The sequence below is a fragment of the Trachemys scripta genome, chromosome 16, assembly GCF_013100865.1.
Source record: "Trachemys scripta elegans isolate TJP31775 chromosome 16, CAS_Tse_1.0, whole genome shotgun sequence".
Lineage (NCBI taxonomy): Eukaryota > Metazoa > Chordata > Testudines > Emydidae > Trachemys > Trachemys scripta.
The window spans coordinates 3,195,198-3,218,388 of record NC_048313.1 but is presented as its reverse complement, the minus strand read 5'-3'; the positions used below and the strand labels follow the sequence as shown (position 1 = coordinate 3,218,388).

General features: G+C 55.7%; 2 protein-coding genes across 2 annotated transcripts; both read left to right on the top strand.

The window, feature by feature from the left end:
* Positions 1 to 294: 294 nt before the first annotated feature.
* Positions 295 to 5,959, top strand: LOC117888533 (F-box only protein 17-like). The gene is made up of 5 exons (XM_034792016.1): positions 295 to 694; positions 1,300 to 1,411; positions 3,087 to 3,182; positions 3,821 to 3,959; positions 5,527 to 5,959. Exons 1-5 carry the CDS (start codon positions 391 to 393, stop codon positions 5,662 to 5,664), a joined length of 789 nt encoding a protein of 262 aa, XP_034647907.1. The 5' UTR covers positions 295 to 390; the 3' UTR covers positions 5,665 to 5,959.
* A 5,241-nt stretch (positions 5,960 to 11,200) lies between these two features.
* Positions 11,201 to 21,078, top strand: LOC117888532 (F-box only protein 17-like). Its single transcript, XM_034792015.1, has 5 exons — positions 11,201 to 11,784; positions 12,391 to 12,502; positions 14,634 to 14,729; positions 15,401 to 15,539; positions 19,139 to 21,078. Exons 1-5 carry the CDS (start codon positions 11,430 to 11,432, stop codon positions 19,274 to 19,276), a joined length of 840 nt encoding a protein of 279 aa, XP_034647906.1. The 5' UTR covers positions 11,201 to 11,429; the 3' UTR covers positions 19,277 to 21,078.
* Positions 21,079 to 23,191: the final 2,113 nt, after the last annotated feature.

Here is a 23,191-nt window from a genome sequence, read left to right as displayed (position 1 = left end):
TCTCCCCAGTTCCAGGAGAGCAGTGCGGTATAGTGGTTAGAGGGGGGGGGCAATGCCGGGGGTGGGGAGAGTGGGGGGGACCAGGTGGGGGGGGGCGCTGTGCGGGGGAGGGGGACACAGAGGAGTGGAGGGGCACCAGGGACAGCGGGGTTGGGGGTGACTCCGATTTACCCCAGCCGGGACCAGAGCCGGTGTCAGACCCCGCAGCGGGGCTGAGCGGGGAACCCGGAGCCTGTTCCAGGCACCCCCTGGCGGGCAAGGGGGGAATCCGCTGCTCGCTTTGCACCGTGTAAACGAGGCCGGGGCGGCTCCAAGGCGGGGCCGGGATCACATGAGCGGATGCAGAAGGGAAAGTAACTGGGCCTGAGCGAGCCAGGCCGCCCCCCGGCCATGGGGCAGTCGGAGAGCCGGGCTCCCCCGGCCCCGCTGGACCTGAACCCGCTCCCGGACGAGCTCCTGGCGCAGATCCTGAGCTGGGTCCCGGGCCGCGCCCTGGTGACCCGCTGCCGGCTGGTGTGTCGCCGCTGGCGGGACCTCATCGACGGGCCCACGGTCTGGCGGCTGCAGGGCGAGAGGCGCCCGGGCCTGGGGGCCACCCTGGCGGCCGCCCGCCTCTGCCTCCCGCCGCAGTGGAGCCGGATCTGCGTCCTGGAGCCCTTCGGGCGCAACCTGGTCCGGAACCCCTGCGGGCAGGGTGGGTGCCGCACCGGGGGGGCGTGGGAGAGGGAAGGGGGGATTATAGGGAGGGGGGGAGTCCAGGGCAGGGTGGGGGTCACCATAAGAACGGCCACAGTGGGTCAGACCCATGGTAAATCTTCCCCAGTGTCCTGTCTTCCGACAGTGGCCAATGCCAGGTGCCACCGGGGGTGGGCATTGGAGGAGGGGGGCCCAGGTGGGAGAGCAGGAGGTGAATGGGGAGCACTGAGGAGTGTGTATATGGGGAGGGGCACCAGGGAGACTGTGGGTTGTGTTGGGGGGGGCAAAGGAGAGGGAGCACCAGAGTGGGGGAGGGGAAAAAATTAGCACTGGTGGGGGAGGCGGGGATGAGAGTGCACTGGGGCAAAAAGGTACCTGGGGTACTGAGATGGGTGTCAGGAAAGGGGGGGGAGTCTCCCTCCTCCCCTGCAACCCCCCCTCTCCCAGGTATTTAGTTCTCTCTCTGTTTATTTTGGAGAGCCACATTAACCGACTCCTCCTCTTCCCCTGGGAATGGGTGCCCACCTGGGCATCATCCCCCCCCCCATCAAACCAGCTCTCATCACACCTCATACCCCTTCTTGACACAGCCTCTTCCCACAGATCAGTTCAGTCACTGGCAGGTGGAGCATGGGGGCCATGGCTGGAAGGTGGAAGAGAACCGCTGCCCGGTCGAGGGCGCCCCGGCCCAGACCTGCTTTGTCTCATCCTTTCAGTGAGTCTGTCCCCTGGGCCTTCCCGTTTGCCCCCCACCTTCCTCATGGGGCAGAGAGCTACCCGTTCTCCAAAAGCCAGACCTGTCCTGAGCTGGCGTGTGCCCCTATGAATCCAGAGTCGCTCTGGATCGACCCAGCATAAATGAGACCCAGAGGTGCCAGGCCTGAGTCTGCCCTGCACCTTGTACTGTCATGTCCCAAATATATGTACACACCAGTAAAGCCGGAGTGGCTCTGGATTTAGGCTACACTACAGATTTCTGCCGGCACAGATCTGTCGGTCAGGCGTTGGGAAGAGAGATGTGCTAGCCAGTGTGGATTCAGTGATACAGCACGGTGCACTGTTACTAGGAGAGTTTGCGTCGCTCAGGGAGGGTGGTTTTATCTGCCAACAGGGTGTCCTGGGATTCTTGTACCGGCAGAGTGCTCCTACTGTGGACATGGTCTAAGGGTGTGTCTACACTGTCAAGTTTCTGCATCACAAGTTACACCACTTTTATTAAAGCGCTGGAATTAAACCGCTGTTGGGTGTCCACACTGTGCTCCTTGTGACGCTGGAGCACATCCACATTAGCAGCTCTTGCAAGGGCAAAGACAGCAGTGCATTGTGGGAGCTTCCCACTGTGCAACTGGCCGCAGGGGGCTTTGGGAAGGGTTTGCAATGCCTCATGGGCAGGCACAGCGTCACATGATGCAGGTTTCCCAATCCCACTGTTCCATGGGCCTCCTACTACATTGCCAGCTGCTTTTCAACTGGGCTGGGGGGGAGGAGAGTGTGACAGGGAGTGTGTGTGTGTATGGAGGGGGGGAGAGAGAGAGTGTGCTTTGGGGGACAGAGAGGGTGTCAGATGCTGTCTGAGTTCAGACAGTGGCAGGAAGCAACCAGCCCTGAGGGGGAAACGCTGGGATGTCACTTGAGGGATTATGGGACAGCTCCGGAAGCCAATTACAGCGCAATAGCAATCAAGTGTCTACACTGGCAATGAGCGCTGGAGCCTCTGTGCAAACAGCCTTACGGCTCTTCTCGAGGTGGCTTTTTTGCAGCGCTGCAATTGAGGAGTTTCGGCACACAAGGTGGCAGTGTGTACACGTCTGCAGTTTGAGTGCAAAAAGCTGCTTCACTGCGCAGAAACTTGCCAGGGTAGACAAGCCCTCAGTAAATCTGGAGTCACTTGCAGCAGTATAACCAAGATCAGATGCAGGCCCTGACTCTGTGCTGCCCTTGTGTCATCATGACAGACACAAACACACACACTCTACCCAGGTGTCAGTATCGACCCAAGGTGTCTGGCAGGGGAGAACTGGGAACGGTGTCACTCCAGATTTACGAGGATTTCTCTGCACTGCTGATTTCCCCTGATTCCAGCCCCGGGCGTAGCTGCCCCAGCAAACTCCTATAGCAGCTATTGTTTGCACTGCGGGAGCTGACCCCATGAGGTCAAGTCATAGTTTATGGCAGCTTTGCCTGTCTACACAGGGAGCTGTACTGGGGCAGTGCCCGGAGGCGTGAACACCTGAACTCTGTTTCTGGCTCTGCTGTGTGACCTTGAGCAAAAACGACTTCCTCTGTCTGTTCCTTGGTTCCCCTCTGCGCAGCGCCCAGCACAATGTGGCCCTGATCTCAGTTAGGTGCTATTGCAATATCTCATTAGGGTTTCCTGTCCTCCTCTGTAGGTGGTGCATCAAATCGCAGCTCGTAGATCTTCTAAAGGAGGGGTTATGGGAAAAACTGCTGGATACCTACCAACCGGAAATCTACATCTCTGATTGGTAAGTTTCACCCTCTTCTCCCTGGAGGCCTTAATGGTGACCTGCTGAAAGAAATGGGATTGTGTCTTTGCTGCTGATTTCTGATGACTAAAATTCGACCTCCGTGGTTTCCTTCATTTCTAGTTATAGGGGCCACCTGTGCCTCAAAATCAAAGGGTTTGGATTTGTTTGGGGGTTGTTACTTTTTTAAGCCTTAAAAATATCAAGCCTGTTGAACCTGGAGGACCCAGAGATGTCAGTTGGGAGCCCTCTTAGCCCTTAATTAAAGGTGTGAGAACGGTTGGATTTTTAACAGTGAGTTTCTCCCAATCAACTCTTGGTCAGGGGCTTGCGTCAAATGCACGTCGCAGGTCATGTCTGCTCTCGGACTTGCTGGCTAGGATTGTAGTCGGGCTTCCCTGAAGTTGCTGGGCTAGACAAGACCAGCAGGTGAGGATGTTACAGTGCTTGGAGCTAAGATGCTGGTGCAATCCCCTGATTGATGGGGACCAAAAAGCCGGTGGTGCTGCGTGTGTTGGATTCGGCTGTGTGTGTTCCCAGGATTCCTGTTACCTTCTACATTCGGGGGGCTGTGTCCTGTCTCCCTCTTGCTGCCCTCTGAGGTTCCTTGTTCCCCATCATCTGCTCCCGTCCCACAGGTGGGGCGCCCGGGAAGACTGTGGCTGTGAATACTCCATCTGTGTCAGGCTCCTGGCTGCCAACAGAAGTACTGTAATCGCTGAATTCCAAGCCAGCCCCGATTCCATACAACAGTGGAACGACGCGCAGTATCACCAGGTGAGCCGGCTCCGTTGCCAGCTCTCTGGGAATATTTAGGGACTGGGAGTCAGACACCTGGGTTCTAGAACCGACTCAGCCACTGGGTTGACTTTGGGAGAGTCACTTCCCCTCCCTGTGCCTCCGTTTCCTTGTGAAAGGGGGATAACGCTACCAAGTAGGGTGACCAGATGTCCCGATTTTATAGGGACAGTCCCGATATTTGGGGCTTTGTCTTATATAGGCTCCTATTACCCTCCACCCCCATCCCGATTTTTCACACTCGCTATCTGGTCACCCTAATACGAAGCTCTACTGTAAAGTGCTTTGAGATCTAACATCGGTAGGGATGAAGTGGGCGTAATTTGTAAAATTATGTATGTTTTATTATGGAGTGGAGGCGCGGGTGGCAGTGGCAGAGAGAGGGATAGAACATGGGTCTCCTGACATCTAGTCCTCTATCCACTAGCCCACCACAGGCGGCAGATAGCTAGGGGTAGTGGGTGCTCATCCTCCCCCCTAAACTATTCCTGCCTGCCCCCCTCGGCAGGAAAACCAGGGCCAGGAAAGAGGCAGGAATGGCTCCACCTGTGCACGGACACTCCTGTTACGTGATGCTCTAGCGGGCTCCTCCGAATTCTGCAAAGGGCTGGAGCCGGGCCCAGACCTGTGGGATGGGAGTCACCACCAGAGCTCTCTCTAATTTTTCCCACCCATGTGCAGAATGAATTTTGTTATGTGCAGGGTGGATTTGATTTAAATCACTAGTCAGGAAGACTCTATTTAATCATGGATTTCTACATAAAAGTGCATTCTTGTTGGTTGGTATAATCTTAATACATATTCCTCACAACTCAGATAGATGAGACCCAAATTGGGTCTCTCTTATGGCCTGCTGCCATTATAGGTTTTCCCGTCTAGTGAGAGAACGGTATGGTAGATCTCAAATCAATGAACGCTACGCTCAGAAAGACCTCAAGACTTCTGGATTATGCTGCTCAAACAGTTTCACTTTTGTTTCTACTGCCTGTCCCTCCCTTCTCACATTTCTCTCCAGACTTTGGCTGGGGGTGCGGGGTGCAGGAGGGTGCTCTGGGGCTCCCCCCAGCTCTCTCTCGCCGCAGCAACACTTGGGGCTGTGGGATAGGCACCTATCACCGGCCACGGGAGGTTCAGGCCGGGGCTGGGATGCCTCTCTCCCTGGCCGAGGCAGGGCCTGGATGGGGCTGGGTTGAGGACGCCCCTCTCACGACCGCGGCAGGTCCGGGGCTGAGTTAGAGGAGGGGCGCCCTGGCTGCAGCAGGTCCCGGCCGGACGGGTTCCCTGAGCCCCTGCCCAGCGCTAAATAGGCTGCTGCTCGGCCAAGCACCTTACAGGGAACTGAGGCCACCACTCTGGGGGGAGTGTGGGGCAGGCGCCTGCTCTCCGACCCCCCCCTCGCTGCACAGCAGCTATTCCGTTTTGCCCAGCCCCTGCCCTGCAAGAATATCTTCCCCAGTCTCTGTAGCCCCTACTTCCTCTCTCTGGAGCCCACGGATTTGTGACAGGGTCCAGAGATCAATTTGGGTTCCTTTTCCTTCCCTCCCAGGTGTCCTACCGGTTCAGGCAGTACGGCCGCGGCGTCCGGTATGTGCATTTCCTCCACAAAGGGAAGGACATTCTTTTCTGGGCGGGACACTACGGCGCACGGATCACCAACTCCACAGTCATGGTGAAGCTCAGCTGAGAGCCCGGAGCGGGTCTCCATGAATCTCTCACGCGAGCCGGAATGATGATCCCCATTTGCCTCTGCGAGCTCCTCTCCCGTCCGAGAACAAATCAGGGGGATGCGTCTCTTTGAAATTAATACGCCCCTTTGCCTGAGGAGCGTCTTCGGTCCGTTCTTTCTGGCCAACCTTGTCCTGCGCAGGACCAAAGAGCACCGGGGTGAATCTTTAGGTTCCTAGTGCCTGACTTCGGTCAGTGTGACCCTGCCCCTGCACGGCAGAAGCAACAAGACATTAAAGATGGAAACAACTGGGCTTGTGCCTCTATTTGGGGGGCTTTGGGATTGTGTCATCAGAGTGTGAAGGGGTTAAAAAAATAGTTGTTTGGGGTGTTGTTTTTTTTAACCACTACGATGCGGAATTTTCAGATTGTCCCTGCCACATTTCCGTTAGGAAGCTGCAGAGAGGTGGGTTCTGTTAATGAAAGATTTTTTTCTGCCAGCTGATGCCTGTCTGATGTGAATCCAGATTCACAGGTGAAGAAAATATACCCCCCTACCCCCGGTGCTAATTAGATTGCATGGTTCTAGGGAAGGGGGATTCGAACCCAGCTCCTGCAAGCTTCGGGTAGTGCAGCGCTCACGAGAATACCATACCGGGCAGCCCCTAGACAAATGGAAATAGCTGCTTGTTGATTGTCCAGGAGTTTATGGGGAACATAACCTTCAGGTCTGTTCTCACTGCGCTCAGATCCCAGCAAAGCCAGTGGGCGTGGTAGACGCTCAGGCCTTTTGCTGACACAAACCAAGGGTCAGTTTCTGAAATAACTGATGGGTGTGTAAATCTGGAAAGACTCCAGTGGAGTGACTCCAGATTCACACAGGTCTACATGAGACCAGAACTGGGGCCTAGCAGTGCTTTGGTGCAGTTCCCTCCCCATTTTGGGGGGTGATGCGGGCATAAGGCAAAGTCCACTCTTGTACTAACGCATCATCACGGGGCATGGGCAGAGGGTTATAGGTGGAGCCGCAGAGCTCACTCCCACCAGGGGTTGATGGGCAAGATATTTCTAGGGGACTGGGGTGTAATTTCTGCCACATGGCCCAGCGATGGCGTTCAGTGCATCAGCTGGTCCTGCGTGCAGTCAGCGGGATGGGTCTTAGCCCTACTGGTAAAGACAGGCCAGAACTGATTGAGTGAAGAATGAGGCCTGCTGACTCCAATGGTCTTAGGCCTGGTTTACACCGGAGAGAAGGAGAAGGAACTAGGGTAGCTATCCAGTCCTAGCGCTGAGCAACCTCCCAGCCCGTTCCCTTGGTGCGCAGGGAGCCGGGGTGGATGGTGGCCCTTTGGGCCAGGCTGTTATTGTTTAAAATGATCCCACGGGCCTAGGCTGAAATCCCTGGTAGGTTAGTTACTGAGGAGTTACGGGTTTCGTGTTGGCCTGAATTGTTTTTATTAATAAAAGGGCCTGGAAGTTTCGAGCTGGTCCCGCACCAGAAAAGAGGGGCAGGTGATACCAGACACCTCTGTGTTCTTGGGGAACCAGGGTGCAGTATCCAGCCTGACTTGTGAAAGGCACCCCCAGCCTCTGCTTAAACCAAAACCCATCAGAGGAAAAAACTTGCAGAGAGCAGTGAAGGGCGTTGGGAGACACCCCTAGACCCCTCCTGACAAGGGTGAGAAGATGAAGACATCTCCATTAGCATACAGAATGGAGAGCAGAGACAACTCCCCTCGCCTCATCTGCATGAAAGATGGGACAGGAAGACATCTCAATTTGTATACAGAATGGAGAACAGAGAACTGCACCAAACTCTGGGACCAGAAAAAGCAGGGAAGCACTGCATCCTGGGAATCTCTGCTCCAGATGTTAATGAACCTACACCTGCACACACACCCAGCTCAGCAGTTATCAGACCAATTCTAGTAATGAATCCTTGATTGATATCCAAATACCGAAGCAGCCTAGTGGCACTGTGAGCTCCCTGGCAGAAAACCCCACCCATAGCCCAGAGTGATCAGCTCCTATTGTCTAGTCTAAAGAAAACCCTTGAGTCATCAGCTTACCTATAAACAAATCTAGTGTTCTCCCTTCAACCATTGTATTTTCTCTACAAAAATCCCTACTCACTCTCCAGTCGCTGTTCTGATGCTTAGATCTAAACTATGCATCAGTTCCACTGGAACTCCATCTTCTGACCGATCATGCTGGGGGCTTTGCCTGTCTCCAGCATTCAGGACCCTCAGCTACCACCATCACCTGGGAACCCGGATCAGTTCAAGCCTCATGGAGTGGGTGAGATCCCCCCCCTCTTTCTCTCTCTCTCTCTCTGTTTTCCTATTTAAAAATTTTATTAAGATGATGTTAAAAAAAATAGTGAACAGAGTTTGAGCATAGAAGTTTCTGATTATCAGGGAATAACATACAGATTATCGAGGGTGCAAAGTTTGGTTTAAGATAAGGTGGCATGAGGAATACATAATCTGCAATATCCCCAATTGGGGGTAAAAGGTTGATGGGTCAAAGTACAGACATTGAGATATGAGGGTATGAAGTTCATAAAGTGGCTATGTTCGGGTGTGGATAATAATGAGTGGATATGATGATGAGGATGGATTGACCCTCATTTGGTGAGATTTAATGTTCAGGGAGTTTATGGTTCCAGTTCATATGATCCAACGGAGAAGGTCACTTGGTCCCTTTCTCGTAGTGGGAGAACGATGTCACTCTGGCTCACGCCTCCTGGTACTGTCGGTGGCCGGTGATGTGCTCGATGTAGATGTCCCTGGACCATTGGATGGCGTCTTTCTACCTTAGGTATTAACCTTTAATCATGTATGTTATGTTGGTTTAGCTCCTTGTGTAGTTATCACTGTTATTCAGTAAATAACTTCTATGGTTAAGTTGGTTGCTTCTCTCTCTCTCGCTGAACTTTACTCGTTTGTGTTTTTAGCTTTCCCCATTCACTCTACAGCGACGCTTCTTGTACCTAAGCTAAAGATCCCTGCAGCGCCCAAAATACTGTGGGGTTTGCTCATCGAGTAGGTTACTGCCAGTACAATTGTGATGTGAGAGTGGGGATAGGGACGTGCTGAATTTGGGACGCATAAGGGTAACAGCTTGAAAGTGCTGCTTGACCCAGTCCATGGAGCCCAGGGGCCTATAAGGAGAGGCAGCTTGAAAGTGCTGCTTCCTCCAGCCCAGTGAGTCCAGAGACATATAAGGGATCAGCTTGACAATGCTGATTGACCTGGTCCGCTCAGACTTGCTCTGTTAATGTACGGGTGGGTGTGTGGGTGTTCATCCGGTTCTGGGGTGGGTGTAACCCAGCCCTAGGGACCCTAGGTCCTGCAGGGTAGCTCCATTGGCAGGGGACTTGCAGAAGGGAGACGTAAAGCTCCATATGAAAACACACGTGACAAAAGCAACAGAGGGTCCTGGGGCACCTTTAAGACTAACAAACTTCTGTTAGTCTTAAAGGTGCCACAGGACCGTCTGTTGCTTTTTACAGATTCAGACTAACACGGTTACCCCTCTGATACGTGACACAAGCAGTACATTGACAGGATTACAGAACCCCCGTCCCCGGAGGAGTAACCCAAATAAATGAGCGTACCCCAAAGTAATGGGCACATCTGGTAACACAGGGAATGGATTCGCTGGTCAGTTTCACAGGGCTCTGTCCGGAAATGGAGTCGCTGAACATGATATAACCAGCTGTGCGGCATGTTAGTGAAGATTAAAGTGCTTTTCTGAACAGCGTGTGGTGTGGGTGTTTCACAGCTCAGCTGGCTTGAAAGTGAGACGGGCCCAAGCTGAATGGCCCAGTTCTTCTCCCTTCAGTGAGAGGAGTTTGTGCTGGGCGGCCTGGCCCAGGAGGGGCAGGCAGTTGTGCCCCCCGAGTTCCCTGAGCAGCAGGTTGGAAGCTGCCGAGAAGCCATCCGAGGAGATGCTGCTGCTCCAGGCAGTGCGATCCAGCTGCTGCCCGGCATGCTCGGAGAGGGGGCGAAGCTCAGGATCGTGAAACAGCGTCTGGAGCCTGAGACAGCTCTGCAGGGACACGTTCCTCCCGGGGAAGCTGGCAACGAAAGGCCGAACCAGTGGGAGGTGGTTCAGTATCATTGACCCCATTTGTGCAGGTGGGGAAACTGAGGCACGGCATGTAGGAAGGGACTTGCCCAAAGTCACATGGGGAGTATGTGAGACAGCAGGGAATAGAACCCACCCCAGGAGGTCAATAACAATGACCTACTCTAACCAATAGACTCTCCCCCCCCTGAGCTGGGGAGAGAACCCAGGAGTCCTGGCTCCCAGCCATCCCCTGCTCTAATCACTCGCTCACACAGCCCTGCACGGCCAGGGCTCCCCCGCTGTCCTCCCAGGGCTGAGGCCGGTCAGCTCGATGCAGGCACCGGGCTGCGCCGGCTGCTGTTGGCTCCCTCCGCAGCCCAACCAGCCGGTGCTGCAGGGCCGGGGCGGAAGGACGTCAGCCCGCAGGAAGCACCGAGCGGCTGGTGGCAGCCAGCCAGCCCGGGGCTGGGGAGGGAGGCAGCGGCGGGTGGGCAGAGCCGCACTCCCTGGACAGGGCATGTGCCCAGGCTGCCAGCCGGCAAAGGCCCCACACTGGAAAAGAAGGTGGGATGGGGGGGGAGTGAAAAGTAAGGGGGGGCCTCAGGACTCCTGGGTTCTATCGCCAGCTCTAGAAGGCCAGTGGGGTCTAGTGGTTAGAGGGGGGTGGCCAACCTGGGCCTGAGAAAGAGCCAGAATTTACCAATGTACATTGCCAAAGAGCCCCAGTAATACCATAGCAGCCCCCCCTCAGCTCCCCCCTCTCCCGGCCCCCAGAGCCTCCCACCCACCTGCAGCCCGGCTGATCAGCTGCTCCCTCCCTCCCTCCCCTGGTGTGCAGCAGGCTCTGGGGTGGGGGAAGAGCGAGGGCACGGCAGGCTCAGAGGAGGGGGCAGGAAGGGGTGGAGTGGGGGCAGGGCCTGGGGCAGAGCCAGGGGTTGAGCACTCCCTGGCACATTGGAAAGTTGGCGCTCGTAGCAGTCGGTGCCTATACAAGGAGCCGCATGTTGTTCCTGAGCCACAGTTTGGTCACCCCGGGTTAGAGCCAGGGAGGCTGGGAGCCAGGACTCCTGGGTTCTCTCCCCAGCTCTGGGAGGGGAGTGGGGGCTAGTGGTTAGAGCCAGAGGGGCTGGGAGCCAGGACTCCTGGGTTCTCTCCCCAGCTCTGGGAGGGGAGTGGGGGCTAGTGGTTGTAGCCAGAGGGGCTGGGAGCCAGGACTCCTGGGTTCTCTCCCCAGCTCTGGGAGGGGAGTGGGGGCTGGTGGTTAGAGCAGGGGGGGCTGGGAGCCAGGACTCCTGGGTTCTCTCCCCGGCTCTAGGAGAGCAGGGTGGGTGGGAGTTTTCCGACAGTGGCCAATGCCAGGTGCCGGAGGGACCGAGAAGACATTGGGGGGGGGGGGGCCCAAGGGGGGGGGCGCTGTGCGGGGGGGGGGGCACGGGGGGGGGGGGGGCACCAGGCACAGGGGCGTTGGAAGCGGCGTCGGTTTACACCAGCCGGCGACCAGAGCCGGTGTCAGACCCCGCAGCGGGGCTGAGCGGGGAACCCGGAGCCTGTTTCAGGCGCCCCCTAGCGGGCAAGGGGGGAATCCGGTGCTCGCTTTGTACCGTGTAAACGAGGCCAGGGGCGGCTCCGAGACAGGGCCGGGATTACACGAGCGGATGCGGAGAGGAGCGGTAGCAGCTGGGCCGGAGCGAGCCAGGCCGACCCCCGGCCATGGGGCAGTCGGAGAGCCGGGCTCCCCCGGTCGTGCTGGTGCAGTGGGCGCCCCCGTCTCTCCCGGCCCCGCTGGACCTGAACCGGCTGGACCTGAACCCGCTCCCGGACGAGCTCCTGGCGCAGATCCTGAGCTGGGTCCCGGGCCGCGCCCTGGTGACCCGCTGCCGGCTGGTGTGTCGCCGCTGGCGGGACCTCATCGACGGGCCCACGGTCTGGCGGCTGCAGGGCGAGAGGCGCCCGGGCTTGGGGGCCACCCTGGCGGCCGCCCGCCTCTGCCTCCCGCCGCAGTGGAGCCGGATCTGCGTCCTGGAGCCCTTCGGGCGCAACCTGGTCCGGAACCCCTGCGGGCAGGGTGGGTGCCGGACCGGGGGGGCGTGGGAGAGGGAAGGGGGGGACTATGCGGGGGAGCCCAGGGCAGGTTGGGGGGTCACCATAAGATCGTCCACAGTGGATCAGACCCACGGTCCATCTCCCCCAGTGTCCTGTCTTCCGACAGTGGCCAATGCCGGGTTCCACCGGGGGTGGGGGGGGAGAGGACATTGGAGGAGGGGGGCCCAGGTGGGAGAGCAGGAGGTGAATGGGGAGCACTGAGGAGTGTGTATATGGGGAGGGGCACCAGGGAGAGTGTGGGTTGTGTTGGGGGGGCAAAGGAGAGGGAGCACCAGAGTGGGGGAGGGGGAGAAAATTGGCACTGGTGGGGACGGGGTGATGAGGACACTGGGGCAAAAAGGTGCCTGGGAGTCTGGGAGGGGTGTCAGAAAAGGGGGGGTGGAGTCTCCCTCCTCCCCACCACTCCCCCCCCTCCCCGATATTTATTTGTTTCCCTGTTTATTTTCGAGAACCACATTAACCCACTCCTCCCCTGGGAATGGGTGCCCACCAGGGTGTCGTCCCCCATCCCATCAAACCAGCTCCCACTGCACCCCGTCCTCCCCCTTGATGCATCTTCATCCCACAGATCAGTTCAGTCACTGGCAGGTGGAGCGTGGGGGCGATGGCTGGAAGGTGGAAGAGAACGGCTGCCCGGTTGAGGGCGCCCCGGCCCAGACCTGCTTCACCACATCCTTTGAGTGAGTCTGTCCCATGGGCTTTCCCGTTTGTCCACCACCTTCCCCGTACGGCAGAGAGCTACCTGTTCTCCAAAGGCCAGATCGGTCCTGATCTGGCATGTGCCCCTATGAATCCAGAGTCACTCTGGATTGACCGAGCATAAATGAGACCCACAGGTGCCAGGCCTGAGTCTGCCCTGCACCTTGTACCGTCATGTCTCAAATATGCACCTCTACCTCGATAGAACGCTGTCCTCGGGAGCCAAAAAATCTTACGGTGTTATAGGTGAAACCGCGTTATATCGAACTTGCTTTGATCCGCCAGAGTGCGCAGCCCCGCCCCCCCGGAGCACTGCTTTACCACATTATATCAGAATTTGTGTTATTTCGGGTTGCGTTATATCTGGGTAGAGGTGTATGTACACACCAGTAAATCCGGAGTGGCTCTGGATTTAGGCCAGGGCTACGCTACAGATTTCTACCGGCACAGATCTGTCAGTCAGGCGTTGGGAAGAGAGCTGTGCTAGCCAGTGTGGATTCAGTGATACAGTACGGTGCACTGTTACTAGGAGAGTTTGTGTCGCTCAGGGAGGGTGGTTTTAGTTGCCAACAGGATATCCTGGGATTCTTATACCGGCAAAGTGCTCCTACAGTAGACATGGTCTAAGGGTGTGTCTACACTGGCAAGTTTCTGCGCCACAAGTTATACCACTTTTATTAAAGCACTGGAATTAAAGCGCTGTTGTGTGTCCACACTCTCCTCCTTGTGATGCATTAGCAGCTCTTGCAAGGGCAAAGACAGCAGTGCATTGTGGGAGCTTCCCACTGTGCAACTGGCCGCAGGGGGCTTTGGGAAGGGTTTGCAATGCCTCATGGGCAGGCACAGTGTCACATGATGCAGGTTTCCCAATCCCACTGTTCCATGGGCATCCTAGGACATTGCCAGCTGCTTTTCAACTGAAGTGGGTGGAGGGGGGGGAGAGACAGTGTGTTTTGGGGGACAGAGGGTGTCAGATGCTGTCTTCTAAGTTCAGACAGTGGCAGAAAGCAACCAGTCCTGAGGCAGGGAACGGGGGAAATGCTGGGATGTCACTTGAGGGATTATGGGATAGCTCCGGAAGCCAATTACAGCGCAATAGCAATCAAGTGTCTACACTGGCAATGAGCACTGGAGCTCTGTGCAAACAGCCTTACGACTCGGCGAGGTGTTTTTGCAGCGCTGCAGCTGAGGAGTTTCTGCCACAAAGTGGCTCGGCAGTGTGTACACGTCTGCAGTTTCAGTGCAAAAAGCTGCTTCACTGCACAGAAACTTGCCTGTGCCCTATGTAAATCTGGAGTCACTTCAGTGGAGTGGCTCTGGATTTGCAGTGGTATAACCGAGATCAGATGCAGACCCAGATTCTGTGCTGCCCTTGTGTCATTATGACATACACACGCACACACACACACACACACTACCAAGGTGTTGGTATTGACCCATGGTGTCTGGCAGGTGAGAACTGGGAACAGTGTCGCTCCAGATTTAGAATATCAGGGTTGGAAGGTGGGTCATCTTGTCCAACCCCCTGCTCAAGGCAGGACCAATCCCCAGACAGATTTTTACCCCAGTTCCCTAAATGGCCCCCTCAAGGATTGAGCTCACAACCGTGGGCTTAGCAGGCCAATGCTCAAACCACTGAGCTATCCCTCCCAAGGCCTTCTCTGCACTGCTGATTTGCCCCGATTCCAGCCCCAGGCGTAGCTGCCCCAGCAAACTCCTATAACAGACGTTATTTGCACTGCGGGAGCTGACCCCATGGATTCAAGTCATGGCTTATGGCAGCTTTGCCTGTCTACACAGGGAGCTGTACTGGGGCAGTGCCCGGAGGCGTGAACACCTGAGCTCTGTTCCTGGCTCTGCTGGGTGACCTTGAGCAAAAACGACTTCCTCTGTCTGTGCCTCGGTTTCCCCTCCCACCCTTTGCCCACCATGTCTGCACCGTGAACTCTGTGGGACCGTGATTGTCTCTTCCTAGAGTTCATTTTGACCTCCCAACATGTTAAAACCACAACTGCCTTATCTACAGTAGGATTTCAGCACCTGTCCACTAAAACCCTTATTCCCCCTAGCGTCCACAGAGTCTTTATTAGGGTTTCCTGTCCCCCTCTGTAGCTGGTGCGTCAAATCGCAGCTCGTAGATCTTCTAGAGGAGGGGTTATGGGAAGAACTGCTGGATACCTACCAACCGGAAATCTACATCTCCGATTGGTAAGTTTCACCCTCTTCTCCCTAGAGGCCTTAATGGTGACTTGCTGAAAGAAATGGGATTGTGTCTTTGCTGCTGATTTCTGATGACTGAAATAAGACCTCTGTGGTTTCCTTCATTTCTAGTTACAGGGGCCACCTGTGCCTCAGAATCAAAGGGTTTGGGTTTGTTTTGGGATTGTTGTTTTTTTAAGCCTTAAAAATATCAAGCCTGTTGCACCTTGTTTGATCTGTTTTTTTGCTGGAGGTCCCCTTGGAGGACCCAGAGATTTGGGTTGGGAGCCCTGTTAGCCCTTAAAAATCCAACCCTTCTCACTGCTTTAATTAACAGTGAGTTTCTCCTGCCCAACTGTTGGTCAGTGGCTTGAGTCAAATGCATGTTGCAGGTCACGTCTGTTCTCGGACTTGCTGGCTAGGATTGTAGACGGACTTCCCTGAAGTTGCTGGGCTAGACAAGACCAGTGGGTGAGGATGTTACAGTGCTTGGAGCTAAGATGCTGGTGCAATCCCCTGATTGATGGGGACCAAAAAGCCGGTGATGCTGCGTGTGTTGGATTCGGCTGTGTGTGTTCCCAGGATTCCTGTTACCTTCTACATTCGGGGGGCTGTGTCCTGTCTCCCTCTTGCTGCCCTCCGAGGTTCCTTGTTCCCAAACATCTGTTCCCGTCCTGCAGGTGGGGCACCCAGCGAAATGGTGGCTGTGAATACTCCATCTGCGTCAAGCTCCTGGCTGCCAACAGAAGAACTGTAATTGCTGAATTCCAGGCCAACTCTGATGCCATACAACAGTGGAACGACGCGCAGTATCACCAGGTGAGCCGGCTCCGTTGCCAGCTCTTTGGGAACATATAGGGACTGGGAGTCAGGACACCTGGGTTCTAGAACCAACTCAGTCACTGGGTTGGTATTGTGCAAGTCACTTCCCCTCCCCGTGCCTCAGTTTCCCTGTGAAAGGGGGATAACGATACCAAGCTCTACTGTAACACGCTTTCAGATCTACCATTGAAAAGCGGTAGGGACGAACTATTAGTGGGCGTAATTTGTAAAATTATGTATGTTTAAAACAAACAAAAAACCCAAAGCGCCAAGAGTTAAAAATCGTGAATCCCAAACAGCGAGAGAGCTCTCACCCTGTCTTGGAGCTGTCGTCATCACTTCACGCCAACTCATCACCCACTCTAGGCTGCAGCGTGACCATCCCAGAATCTCATCGCATAGACTGAGAAGGGGGATGAAATCAAGTGTGAAAGGGGAAATTTACAGGACGGGGGAGGGTGGTTCTCTTCCCAGCTCCACCCACAAAATAAACTCCGCCCATGGGTCTTGCCCAAATGAAACCCCTCTAGTGTTCACAGCTGGAGCACTTCAGTGTAGGAGCTACCAGCGCGGACAGGAGGGGTTCCTCCGTCACTGCGGTTAATCCACCTCTCCTAAAGGGGGTAGCTAGGTCCGTGGCAGAATTCTTCCATACAGGAGTTCGATCTGTGGTGGTGTGTACCCTTGGGGTTCTACTGCAGTCCCCCTTCGTGGGCCTGGACTGTGTCTGTGGTCTGATTCAGGCCACAGGCTGAAGGACAAAGAAATACTGAGCTGCTCCCCATTCGGGGTACGTCTGCACTGCGAAAAAACCCCAACAACCTGGGGCAGTGAGTCTCAGCGCCCAGGTTTACAGACTCGGGCTATGGCGCTAAAAACAGCAGTGTAGATGTTACCGCTTGGGCTGGCGCTCTGGGTCAGAAACCAGCTCCCTCCCCGGGTTTCAGAGCCGTCGACACGGGTATTTGCAATGCCAGCCCGAGTCTGTAGAGCCTCGCTCGGAGACGCTCTGCTGCGGGAGGTATTGTCACCGCGTAGACCTGCCCTCCCTGAGCGCCGTCCTGCCCTGAATGGGGCTGGGGTCCTGCGGGGACGGTGTAATTAACAACTGGTTTCTAATGCACACGCGCAAGGGGGCTGAATGAAGCGTGCACGGGCAGCCTGAATTCGGGCGGTTCTTAACGCTGGAGGGCTCGACCCTGCACCTCAATGTTCTTTTAAGGTCTCTCCTAGGGCTATCCTGTGTGTGAATAGTTGAGGTGCCCATAGGTGGCAGGCAAAGATTGGGCAGTATAGATCATGGGATCTGTGCAGGCCCAATTGCTCCCTCTGGTGCCTCTACGCTGGGAGGTATCTGTAGTCACTGCGCGGCTCTGGATTTTATGAGGTGTGTTACAGTTGCACCTAGAGCCCGTTGTGCTGGGTGTGGGCACAGCGTGAGAGACAGAGCGCAGCCTAAAGGGAGACAGGCTCATTTATTGTGGACCCGCGGGTGGCGGTGGCAGAGAGAGGAATAGAACACGGATCTCGTGACACCCAGTCCTCTATCCACTAGCCCACCACAGGCGGCAGATGGCTAGGGCTAGTGGGCTATCAGCCCCTGCCCCATCTATTCCTGCCTGCCCCACTCAGCAGGCAAAGTTCTGCATCCAGCCCCACCAGTGCATGGACACTCGTGTTATGTGACGCTGTAGCGGGCTTCTCCAAATTCTGTGGGCGGCTGGAGCCAGGCCCAGACCTGTGGGATAGGAGTCACCGCCAGTGCTCCCTCTAATTTTTCCCACCCATGTGCGGAATGAATTTTGTTATGTGCAGGGTGGATTTGATTTAAATCAAATTGATTTAAATCATGATTTAAATCACTAGTCAGGAAGACTCGATTTAATCATGGATTTCCTCATAAAAGTGCATTCGTGTTGCTTGTTATAACCTTAATCCATATTCTTCACAACTCAGATAGATGAGACCCAAATTGGGTCTCTTTTATGGCTTGCTGCCATTATAGGTTTTCCCGTCTAGTGAGAGAACGGTATGGTACATCTCAAATCAACGAAGGCTACACTTAGAAAGACATCAAGACTTCTGGATTATGCTGCTCAAACAGTTTCACTTTTGTTTCTACTGCCCGTCCCTCCCTTCTCCCATTTCTCTCCAGACTTCTTCTCCTTGTCCAGATCTGTTCCGCCCCCAACAACCTTCTATTCACTGAACTTTTTGAAACTTTGCCCTTTTAGAGAGAGGTTAGGGACTGACTGTGCGTACATAAATTTGCAGAGGGACAATAGAGTTGAGGTCTGCTATTGCTCACCTCTGTATATTTATTTATTTTAAAACATTTTTGCGGTTAACAAGCATGTTAACTCTGGAGACACAAATCCACAGTTTGAGAACTGCAAAACTAAGCATCTCTGATGGTATCTTCTAGACTGAGTCCCATTGGGTAGATGGAAAGATTAACCTAAATAATCTCTACAGAAGCCCCTGGAACCCCGTAAAATTGGGTCCCTCATCCATGAACTATTGGAACTCATTTACAAAACTTTTCTTCAACATGACATGAATAGATTGTCTCATACTATAGAATTAGAATGTATAATCCCTAGCCCATGATGGGACATATTTGAGCTATAATGTATCTTAATTAAAGCTATCTTTAGATAGGTGTTTTCCTCAAGAACCATTTTATCAAAAAAATCCTATTTTTTTTTATTTTTATTTTAATAATTGATTATTATCCACCCTAGTTATGTGCACCAATATGGACGTGATATGTGGGAGGGGGCTCAGGGCTGGAGCAGAGGATTGCGGTTCAGGGGGTGAGGGCTCTGGCTGGGGGTGCGGGTTCAGGGTTGGGGCCGGGGATGAGGGGCTCAGGGCTGGAACAGAAGGTTGGGGTGCAGGGGGTGAGGGCTCTGGGTTGGGGCCGGGGATGAGGGGCTCAGGGTTGGGGTGTGTGGGGGAGTGAGGGCTCCAACAAGGGGTGCAAGCTCTGGGGTGGGGCTGGGGATGAGGGGTTTGGGGTGCAGGAGGGTGCTCCGGGACAACGGCTGGGAGAGAGGGCTCCCCCCAGCTCTCTCTCCCGGCAGCAGCATGTGGGCTGGGGGGAAAGGCGCCTCTCCCTGCCGCGGCAGCTCTGAGGCTGGAGCCATGGGATAGGCACCATTCCCCAGCCACGGGAGGACTGGGCCAGTACTGGGGCACCTCTCTCCCTGGCTGAGGCAGGTCCGGGCCATGGTTCAGTTCAGGCCGCCCCTCCCCCAACGGTGGCAGGTCCGGGGCTGAGTTGGGGCGGGGGGTGCCCCGCCTGCGGCAGGTCCTGGCCGGGCGGGTTCCCTGAGCCCCTGCACAGCGCTAAATCGGCTGCTGCTCGGCCAAGCACCTTACGGGAACTGAGGCCACCACTCTGGGGGGAGTGTGGGGCAGGCGCCTGCTCTCCGACCCCCCCTCACTGCACAGCAGTTATTCGGTTTTGCCCAGCCCCTGCCCTGCAAGAATATCTTCCCCAGTCTCTGTAGCCCCTACCTCCTCTCTCTGGAGCCCACGGGTTTGTGACAGGGTCCAGAGATCAATTTGGGTTCCTTTTCCTTCCCTCCCAGGTGTCCTACCGGTTCAGGCAGTACGGGCGCGGCGTCCGGTATGTGCATTTCCTCCACAGAGGCAAGGAAACTCATTTCAGGCCGGGACACTACGGCGCACGGATCACCAACTCCACAGTCATGGTGAAGCTCAGCTGAGAGCCCGGAGCGGTCTCCACGAATCTCTCACGCGAGCCGGAATGATCATCTCCATTTGCCTCTGTGAGCTCCTCTCCCGTCCGAGAACAAATCCAAGGGATGCGTCTCCTTGAAATTAATACGCCCCTTTGCCTGAGGAGCTACTTCGGTCCGTTCTTTCTGGCCAGCCTCGTTCTGTGCAGGACCAAAGAGCACCGGGGCGAATCCTTAGGTGCCTAGTGCCTGACTTCGGTCAGTGTGACCCTGCCCCTGCACGGCAGAAGCAACAAGACTTTTTAAAGATGGAAACAACTGGGCTTGTGCCTGTATTTGGGGGGCTTTGGGATTGTGTCATCAGAGCATATAGGGGTTAAAAAAATAGTTGTTTGAGGTGGGTTTTTTACCAGCATGAGGAGGAATTTTCAGCTCTTCTCGGCCACGTTTCCGTTCGGAAGCTGCAGAGAGGTGGGTTGGGAGCTCGCTGTGTGTTCTGTTAACGGAAGAGTTTTTTCTGTCAGCTGATGCCTGTGGTGTTGCCTGTCTGATGTGAATCCAGATTTACAGGTGGGTGAGCAAAATACCCTCCCCCCATGCTAATTAGATTGCATGGTTCTGGGGAAGGGGGGTTAGAACCCAGCTGCTGCAAGCTTCGGATAGTGCAGTGCTCACGAGAATACCATACCGGGCAGCCCTTAGACAAACGTAAAATGCTGCTTGTTGATTGTCCAGGAGTTAATGGGGAACATAACCTTCAGGTCTGTTCTCACTGCGCTCGCATCCCAGCAAAGCCAGTGGGCGTGGTAGACGCTCAGGCCTTTTGCTGACACAAACCAAGGGTCAGCTTCTGAAATGTGTAAATCTGGAAAGACTCCATTGGAGTCACTCCAGATTCACACAGGTCTACGTCAGACCAGAACCAGGGCCTAGCAGTGCTTTGGTGCAGTTCCCTCCCCGTTTTGGGGGGCGATGTCGGCGTAAGGCAAAGTCCACACGTGTACTAACGCATGATCACAGGGCATGGGCAGAGGGTTACAGGCGGAGCCGCAGAGCCCACTCCCAGCAGGGGTTGACGGGCAAGATATTTCTAGGGAACTGGGGTCTAATTTCTGCCACATGGTCCAGCGACAGCGTTCAGTGCATCAGCTGGGCTCGGGTGCGGTCATCGGGATGGGTTTTAGCCCTGCTAGTAAAGACAGGCCAGAACGTCCGCTGGTATAAACCAATGTCCTGCCATTGGTGTCTTTGCTCTTACACCAGCAGGAGATACCGTCCCGTTGATTGGAGGCGTGTTGCTGGGGGATCTGGTGCTCTGTGTTACCTCTCTCAAAAAATGCCCAAATTCTGTCCCCATTGAAGTCCGAGGCTCTGATTCTCCTACTGCTCAAATGATTGAGTGAAGAATGAGGCCTGCTGACTCCACGGGACTCAGGCCTGGTTTACACCGGAGAGAAGGAGAAGGGAACTAGGGTAGCTATTCAGTCCTAGCGCTGAGCAACCTCCCAGCCCGTTCCCTTGGTGCTCAGGGAGCCGGGGTGGATGGTGGCCCTGTGTGCCAAGCTGTTATTGTTTAAAATGATCCCACGGGCCTGGGCTGAAATCCCCAGTAGGTTAGTTACTGAGGAGCTAACGGGTTTCCTATTGGCCTGAATTGTTTTTATTAATAAAAGGGCCTGGAAGGTTTGAGCTGGTCCCTCACCGGAAAAGAGGGGGCAGGGAATGTATTCGCTGGTCAGTTTCACAGGGCTCTGTCCCGAAATGGAGTCGCTGAAGGTGATACAACCAGCTGTGCGGCTTGTTAGTGAAGATTAAAGTGTTTTTCTGAACAGCGTGTGGTGTGGGTGTTTCACAGCTCAGCTGGCTTGAAGCTGAGACGGGCCCAAGCTGAATGGCCCAGTTCTTCTCCCTTCAGTGAGAGGAGTTTGTGCTGGGCGGCCTGGCCCAGGAGGGGCAGGCAGTTGTGCCCCCCGAGTTCCCTGAGCAGCAGGTTGGAAGCTGCCGACTCGGAGAGGGGGCGAAGCTCAGGATCGTGAGACAGCGTCTGAAGCCTGAGACAGCTCTGCAGGGACACGTTCCTCCCGGGGAAGCTGGCCGGGGCTACGAAAGGCCGAACCATCGCTGGGGGGCGGCTGGGAGAGGGGCGGGGAAATGAAGGCACCAAAGCTGTGGTGTGAACAGCTGGTTCGAACCGGTTGGAACTGGCTTGTAACTGCCGTCCCCTCAGCGCTTTCCCGCCCCTCGCCCTTCACAAGGACCTGGGCCCGTCGGCCCGGCGCTGTCCGGCCAGGGGGCAGCCGTGTGCGGTCGGGCTTTTGCCCGGGTCTCCGCATCGAGAGCTGGGAGGGATCCTGTGACCCCAACAACTTACCTGCCCTCCAGGGTCCTTTGGTCCATCAGCAGCTCCGGTCCCAGCCGCTTGTCCCCATCCCGCCGCCGAGATCCAGCGTCCTCCCCAAAGGGCAGCGTTTGGCCCGAGGGTAGACGGTCCTGGACCCACTGCTCGCTACCCTCTGACCTGCCCAGAGATGACATGGGATTAGCGGGAGGCCAGAGAAGGGATTTGATTTGTTTGGTTCTTGTACCTGTAAAAGGGAAACAGGCACATTGGGGTCCATTTACATTTGATTTTTCCCTGGTTACGGGGGAGTTATTAAAGCCCCAGCTCCCTTAGCCATGGGGTGATGGGACAACCTAGCAAGGCCCAAAAAATCAGTCACTGGAGAAGCGCCGAGGGATGGATCCGTCTCAGGGATTCCATGCGGGCAGGGATGGGGCGCAGGCAGGTGGAGACACCGGCTTGACCTGACCGGCTGGGTTATCCAGTGGCCGGTGTCGCGACATTAGAGCTGGTCACGAGATGGGGAGAAATGGGGAAGGAAGACCTAGTGCTTCTTAGGTCAGGGTGCTGTGTTAGAGCGTGGGGGGATGTGAGGCCGGACTCCTGGGTTCTCTCCCCAGCTCTGGAAGGGGAGTGGGATCTAGTGGTTAGAGCAGGAGGAGTGGGCTGGGAATCAGGAGTCCTGGGTTCTATTTCTAGCTTTGGGAGCTTTCTACCCCCTTATGGCATTCCCACGCAGGGCAGCAGCCGGACTGCAAACGCCTTGGGGCAGGGCCCAGCTCCATGCCTGTGCTCTGCAATTTGCTGGGCACTAGTTTCGGTGCTGACATGGTCAGTCCTTCCCTGGCTGCTCTCAGCCACCCCCCATACCCGCCGAGGGAGGTGGTTCAGTGTCATTGACCCCGTTTGTGCAGGTGGGGAAACTGAGGCACAGCACATAGGCAGGGACTTGCCCAAAGTCATGTGGGGAGTCTGAGACAGCAGGGAATAGAACCCAGCCCTGGGAGGTTAATAAGTGACCTACTTTAATCACTATAACCCCCCTCCCCTCCCTTCCCCGAGCTGGGGAGAGAACCCAGGAGTCCTGGCTCCAAGCCCTCCCCTGATCTAACCACTCACTCACACACCCCTACCCAGCTAGGGGTCTCCCTAGACCCGCACTCGCTGTCTCTGTCTCAGGGCGAGCATTTACCTCGCTCCACAGCCCCCCGCACGGCCAGGGCTCCCCTGCTGTCCTCCCAGAGCTGAGCCCGGTCAGCGAGATGCACGCACTGGGCTCCCTCTGCAGCCCAACCAGCAGGTGCTGCAGGGCAGAGGTGGAAGGACTTCAGCCCGCAGGAGGCATTGAGTGGCTGGTGGCCCCCAGGGCTGGGGAAGGATGCAGGGGCAGGTAGAGCTGCACTCCCTGGACAGGGCATGTGCCCAGGCTGCCAGACGGCAAAGGCCACACACCGGAAAAGAAGCTGGGATAGGGAGAGGGGGTGAAAAGTAAGGGGGGGGCTGAGGGCTTCTCTAGGACAGCAGTGGGGTCTAGTGGTTAGAGCAGGGGTGGGTGGGCTGGGAGCCAGGACACATCCAGGGAGTGCAGCTCTACCTGCCCC